The 7,394-nt window shown below is 33.1% G+C and overlaps 1 protein-coding gene across 1 annotated transcript; it reads right to left on the reverse strand.

Annotated features, from left to right (window-relative positions):
• Positions 1-498: 498 nt before the first annotated feature.
• Positions 499-3,324, reverse strand: LOC149148650 (pectinesterase-like). Its single transcript, XM_089445277.1, has 2 exons — positions 2,061-3,324; positions 499-1,446 (listed from the first exon to the last, which is right to left on the reverse strand). Exons 1-2 carry the CDS (start codon positions 3,172-3,174, stop codon positions 734-736), a joined length of 1,827 nt encoding a protein of 608 aa, XP_089301403.1. The 5' UTR covers positions 3,175-3,324; the 3' UTR covers positions 499-733.
• Between the last annotated feature and the right edge of the window lie 4,070 nt (positions 3,325-7,394).

Here is a 7,394-nt window from a genome sequence, read left to right on the forward strand (position 1 = left end):
ATTGAAAAGTATTTAGCAAAAACACTAGTAATGCAAACGTATCTCTCGTCAGCCCACCAAACCCAGTATTTAGCGAGTAGAACAAAAGTCAAATTTGTTTTTTGTTTCGTTTGACACTTAATCGAAAATAGTCTCTAAATCAACGAATTAAGAGAGAATAGTGCAAAGGCAGCACATGGCACCTTTAAGAAAAAAAAAAAAATAGGTAAACAGATAAACAGATCTCCATCAATTGTGACCCGAGCCGCGTACCGCCTGGTTCTCGTCCTTTCCAGTTTTTTGGATAAGTGCATCTCCTTCCCCAGAATCGTTCCATTATTGTACTTTAAATACAACTACGTCAAGTGGCCTGCTCCTTTTTCCGTATATACTCTCTAATTTGCTCAATTTTATCTAAAATTCGCATAATCTTAATGTTGTAGGGATTTTCGAGGGCCATAGTCTATTTATTATACCATTATACCAAATTTGTTAAACTGTCATTATACCATTTGAATATCTAGATACTTAATATTATTCACGTATCGAACCAAATTTGTTAAACCTTCAAAACTGCAAAGAGGTACATCATCGTTTCTCTCTATTACAAGCCCAGGATCGAACCACTACACAACCCCTTTAACTTGATGACACATATTTTAACCAAAGCATAAATGGAGACCATGATCCCCAACTGGTTACGTTTTATGAGAATACGTACTACTGACAAAAAGTGCAGAAACTCCATTGCGCGCTAAGTCCCAGTGGTGGTGCTAGTGAAACCTGAGACGTACTTAACTCCGGTGGAAGGTAACCATGAATCTCCTTCAATGAATTTTGACACTGTAAATGAACTGGCCTCGCTTGAGCTATTAATCACTCGATACCCCGCCCATTTGACCCGATTTGTAGTGCCCGCACCAGGGCCGCGGTTCATATATTCCCCATAGTAGAGGGTGCTGAGGGCGAAGGATCCATTCCATTCGAGCCAACCGGCAGGTTGAATCAGGTCGCCCAGAAAAGACTGCATGAACACAGTGCGAGAGTACTCTTTCCATGGCCTCCCAAGATATGCCTCGAACGAACTCTTCACTGGAGCCAGGTCTGGGGCTGCGGTCACATTACAGTTCTGAATGGAAATTCCAGTGTTCTCATTGGGATCCTGCCTGCCCTGAGCGGTGTAAAGAATCTTCTGATTCTCGAGGGGTCTCCGCGCCAGCAAATTGCAATCCTGAAAAACGACGGCGGAGTTGCCGAAGATGAAATCTACGGTGCCATAGATGTTGCATTCTCTGTAAAACTGACGAAGGGAATGGGCGTATAGGGTGTCCTGGTAACCCTTGAAGCTGCATCGATAGAAAGCTGAGAGATCTGATCCCACACGCAGGGCCACCGCCTGGTGCTTCGCGGGTCCTGCCGTGTTCTCGAAGGTCATGTCGCGAGCGATGAATCCGTTTCCAGTCACAGCTGCGATATGGCATACCAACTACATTATTAATATATTATACCAATCTATTGGAAACTATCTTCTTTAAGAAATATATTCTTAACCAATAAACGTTAAACCTAATTAAATCATACTAGGCTATTCAAAATTTTAACCTATGTTAAGGTCATTTTCTTGCTTGGCCATTGTACGGCCGAAAAAAGGCAATTCTGACGCAGCGAGGTCATTTTCTTGCCAGCAAAAAAGCAAGCACCTAACTGTAATTTCCAGAAAGAAACAACTTTAACTTCAAATATTGCAGCTGTGATTTCCGGAAAGAGACAGCTTTAATCTCAAATATTGCATTTTGTTGATTGTCCATCTTAAAAGTGTCTGTCAATCAACAAGTGCAATATCTTGGTTTCTTTTCGCTAATCTCCTTTTAAAATAAATCTGTCCATTTGCTGGACCCTTGGCGGTAGAGTAAGAGCAAATTCTTATCAGTACAGTGCTCATTTCAGTCACACTGCGCTGGATCTATTAAATCTTCACACTGCGCTGGATCTATTAAATCTTCATGAGCATTCTTGTTTGATTTCTAATACTTAATTTGAGTAAATATGTGACCACAGAGACCAGAAATCAATGGACTTACCAACAGTTGCAGAACGAAAGGTTGTGAAATTGTCCTTCACATTTCGGTTTCCGGTCACCACTGTGACATCCATACCATCTCCAAAGAACATGATATTAGTTTTCTTCTTGTGCAACTCCACATTCTCTGCATAAACTCCTGCTTTTATATGAATTACGTATCTCGTCTGGCTCTTCTCGGGAGCCTTCTCCACTGCCTCTGTAATGTTCGTGTAATTTCCACTGCCGTCCTTCGCAACCACGGCGTTCGGCTTCACCGTGCTCGTAGAGGTTTGCAGAAGCCTTCGATCTCCGGCCGACATCCAGGTCGGAAAACCGTCGGAATCCATGGGCATGAAATTGGGATCAGATTGATCCGACAACAGACGGCGATTCTGAGTCGGAAAAGTTCGCCGCTGATTGGCCAGGCTTGAAGCTTCGGCTGAAATATTCTTGACCATAGCCAGCGAATTGCTGACCAGATGAGACACATTGCGCAGCCCTCCCAGCAAACGTTGCTTGAGATTCCCCTTGCTGTGAGAAAAACTATCAAGGCAGGTGTACTGATTCGTGATGGCCGCGCTCAGCAATGTCTCGAGGTCATTGGCGTGCTGTGGAATTGACATGAAAGTCGCGTTCTCCAAATCGGAGAGCGTGCCGTGCAATTCATCGAGCGTGTCATGGAATAACTCGAAACAATCTTTCAGGGCACCGCGTTGTCTCTGGTCGAGACCGGGGCGACGTAGCCCGCGGGCTTTGGCATTTGCCTTCTTTACCGCATTTATACTCAGATGCACGACGGCCTTCACAATCTCCATGGGGTTTGGCCGTTTAGATAATCCAGGAAAGCTCGAAACGCTGGATACACAGAATTCCGGATACAGTGTGCTGCTGCAGGCGCGGTGGACAGCATTGGATGTCGATTTCCAGTGCATTATTTGCGCACCTCCACCATTCCTCTCTTTACTAAATCTATTGGAAACCCCTTCTGATAAACCAGTAACAGAAACTATGAGCAATGTGGATGCCAGGGCAATGGCAAGGATTCGCGTAGGGTATTTGCACCTTGCAGCTCTCATGCTGGATTCCTCCGATCCAGCATTGATATTGGAATAGTTTATATCCATGCTACTCATTTTGTATTGATGCAGAGCTTTCCCAGGTGCGCTCAACCAAGCAATCGAAGGATTAGAATTTTTTCATCCCAAAGCCCGACTAACGATGCCCTGCGCGAAGGCTTAGGGGTGCCTTGATTGCTGATGAGCTTAAATATTATGGGCAACAGCGCAAAACCACCAACAGCGCAAAACCACCATGGCTGTGGGGCTATCTTTATGAGGTCCCCATTGCAGTGCGGCTGCTTTGATTAGTCAGAATTGCAGCGGGGCGGCTTATTTTGGACTATTTAGATGTTTTAAATGACTAGTACTATTCAAGTAATTTTTGAAGAATTTCGAAGCCGATTAGCCAATCTTAAGAAATCCTTTGAAGAATTTTGAGGCAGAGTGGGAAATCTTAAGAACTCTTTTTTATGGTGGTGAGATTTCATTTTATGGGTTTTTTTATCATGGTTGTTTGGAGCTTCTATTTGTTAAAATTAGACATTCTCTTGTGTTTGGTAAATTAAATATTTTTGTGTGATGGTATATTTGTTGTTGGATGGAATGGGAAGAAATTTAAATTAGTTTTATTTAATTATTTCAAGCCTTAGAATTTTTTATTTAATTTATTAAATATTTTTTAATTTAATTATATTTTTTTATTATTTAAATTATATTTTTTTAATACATAAATATAATTCACTAAATATTTTTTTGTCACATTATAATTTTTTGTTATTTAAAATATGTTTTTTGAATGCATAAATACAATAGATTCAACACCTTACCAAATTGCTAAAACACTTCTAAAATAAAAAAAACAGGGACATAATCTTTATATTACTAATTTTAATATTTAATTCTTATATTAAGTGCTAAATTTTTTTGTAAAAAAATTGGATAACAATATGAATTTTTTCAGTGTTTCTTATAAATACATATATGTTATACATATATGTTTTTTGTTATGCTGTTGAGACATGTATAAGCGGATTGAGTTTAGGATCACTTGGATACACACAGGGTTAGCAAGATGCCTTTTGCCAACTATGCTATCACCAGCGAACCTTATATATCATAAAATAATATAATTTTTATTATTTTAAATATATTATTTTCAATAATTTAGATTTAATTTTAATCAATGCAATATTCTTTTTTCTTTTATTTTTTTGATTTAAATTATATTTAATTTTCTTAAAAAAATTAATATAAATTTTTATAAACAAATTAGTTTTTTTCCAATACTCAATATTTTTATTCAAAATCATTTTCAAAATATCTATATCTTCATCATTATTTTTTAATATTTAATACTATATATCTATATATATATATATATATATATATATATATATATATATATATATATATATATATATTAATATAATATTTTTAATATTTAATCATTCATATTCATATATATATATATATAGATATATATATATAATTTTTTAATTTAAAATATATTTTTAAGATGTTTTCCGCAATCACATCAAAATTCATTTGTCAATGCGTTTCAAACTAATTGTTTATTATCAAGACAAAATAAACCACACTTCTGATTTGAAACGTGTAGACAAATAAATTTTAATATAATTATCATCAAAAATATATCTCAAAAATTTAATATATATCAAAAAAAAACCTTAATTCAATAATTAAAATTTATTTTTAATATATCAATAAATTAAGCTTAATTCAATAATTAAAATATATTTTTAATATATCAATAAATTAAATTAATTAAAAATTATTTATAATGCTTAATCTCATTAAATTTCCAAACCAAAAAAATAATGAAATCTAAAATATTTATATTACAGCATACATTTAATATAGTAGCTACTAAAATTCATAATTTTATTTTAAAGTCATGATCTATATGCAATAGTTTGAGTGGGCCTAATAGTTAATGATTAAGAGCATATGTTTCTTTTAAAAGGATCACAGGTTCAAAACCAGAAAGTGTAAAATATGTATGCTGCATAAACTAGCAACCAAATCACTGCGCAGAAATAGATTTTTAAAACAATAACTCTTAAAATTCATAGTTTTTTTTTTAAAGTGACGATATATGTAATAAGAACTTTAATGGTAAACCACACACTAAACCTTTATCCATAAAAATAATGAAAAGTTCAACAAGCCAGACACAAAGTATTTGGCCAGTACACGAAAGTGCGAACGTATATGTGGCCAGTACACCAAAGGCAAGTGTTTAGCGAGTACACCAACCTTTTTTTGTTTCGTTTGACACTTGATCGAAAATAGTCTCCATCAACGAATTGAGAGAGAATAGTCCAAAGGCAGCACAGTGTGAGGGCACCTTTAAGAAAACACATTGGTTATTACTGTCGGTTTGTGGACCCCAGACCAGATGCCGCGTTCCTAACCACATTCGTTCCATTATTGTACTGCAAATACATCTACATCGAGTAGGTTAAAACAGTCGATGGCTTGCTCCTTTTTGTGTCTCTACTTTTGATGCAGTCTAATCCGCTTAACTTTTGTTCGTTGGGGATTTTTCTAGAGTTTTGTAATTGGTATTTTTGGATTTTGTTGGGCATAAAATTTATTTATTTGTGTTGTTTATCAAGGTAATTATTTAGTCTATATGCTAATTTTTTCAAGAAATTTAATTTTGTTAGTATTTGCTTTTTTTGTTTTGTTTATTTTGGAAATGGACTCAGTATTATTAAGAATATTCTGGGCACTCAATCAAAATTTTGAAGTTTGACATTATTTAAGATTTCTAAAAATTGCTATTAAATTTTTTCAAAATCTTACTTATATTTCCATTGTTTTCAGAGAAAAATTGTGACTTTGTTAAACTAAAATTTTGGATAAATTTATCAAAAATTGGAAATTATTTCTTAGAATTTTAGAATTTGCACAATCCCAATATTCAAATTTTTAAAAACATAAAATTTATTTATGTATTTAAAAATACCAAAATGAAAACCCATAATCTTACAAAAACTTTCACCCCCAAATTTAACTATTTGAAATAATATTGGTGGGATGAATGATATGTATTCAAAAAAATTGAATGTTTTAAAACTCTCAGCAGAACTTATTTCTAAAATGATTCAATTAACCAGTACAAATAAAAAATAAAATTTACATATGTTAAAATTGATTTATTTTTTATAAATTATAAATTTTAATGTAAAATTATTTAAATTATAAATTTATTTTTATAAATAAAGTTTATTTATTTTTATTAAATATATCTTATTAAATTACTGATAAATATTTAGAGATATCAAAAAAATTACTTTATAATATATTTTACATTGTCAATGATAAATATTAATTTGTAGATAGGTTAGTTACAATATCATGGACCAATGCCATGCTTACTAATAAGGGCTAAAACACCATAAATAGCACATGTTTATATGCCATTTCATTTAATTAATGAATTTAATTAAAATAATAGAAATGACATAACTACTTTTAAGATAAATTTCAGTCTTTGGTTTATAACTATTACTAAAAATAATCTAGAATATTTTGCCGAGGGTAAATCCCTAAACAGTGGGTGCTAGCGAATGATCCCATTCTTGCAAATAAGGATCCTTGATACCTGGTTAGTGTATCAATTTCCTTACCTATGTTCTGATACCACTCGTTGGGAATTACGATTGTCATTACACGCAATTGTTAATCAATAGATAAAAATTTATGAGAAGCGATTAGTCCATATTGCATGAGAAACACTAATTTATTTAATGTCCAACAATATTCCAAAATAAACATATTATCTATATAATTAAATTCCCAAATTTTAAAATCTTAAAAAATCATTACTTATAATACTTTCGATTTTATCATAAGCAAGTCACAACCATCAATAATATGGAAAAGTGATATAGTTTTTTTTATAAGATAGATATTCTATATTTTTTAGAAAATTACTATTATTATTATTATTTTCATCGCTGCAATGTATGTAATGTAATGTAAATAAATTTGCAGTACTGCATGAACTCATATTGCCGTTTTGCTTTGCCTTTTTAGATCGTTTCATCATCAATACCAACTAATGAACATTATCTGAGAGCAAGGTTAGAATTTCAAAATAGATTCACTCATCAAATTTTACTATTTTCACACTTCCCAAATCTATCTCCACAATTTCAAAAACAAGTGTAAATATTCAATATTTGAGAAGCAAATAACCCCATAAAAAATCAAAAACAAGTGTAGATATTCAATATTTGAGAAGCGAATAACCCCATAAAAAAACA

Source organism: Pinus tabuliformis, chromosome 9 (assembly GCF_031772625.1).
Source record: "Pinus tabuliformis cultivar Carrire ecotype Pingquan chromosome 9, CPIR1, whole genome shotgun sequence".
NCBI lineage: Eukaryota > Viridiplantae > Streptophyta > Pinopsida > Pinales > Pinaceae > Pinus > Pinus tabuliformis.

Excerpts from the sequence above, each read along its gene's own strand:
- LOC149148650 (XM_089445277.1), bottom strand. The coding sequence starts at position 3,174 with ATGAGTAGCATGGATATAAACTATTCCAATATCAATGCTGGATCGGAG. Across the intron at positions 1,447-2,060 it reads CTTTCGTTCTGCAACTGTTG|CTGTGACTGGAAACGGATTC; the intron begins GTAAGTCCATTG and ends GCCATATCGCAG.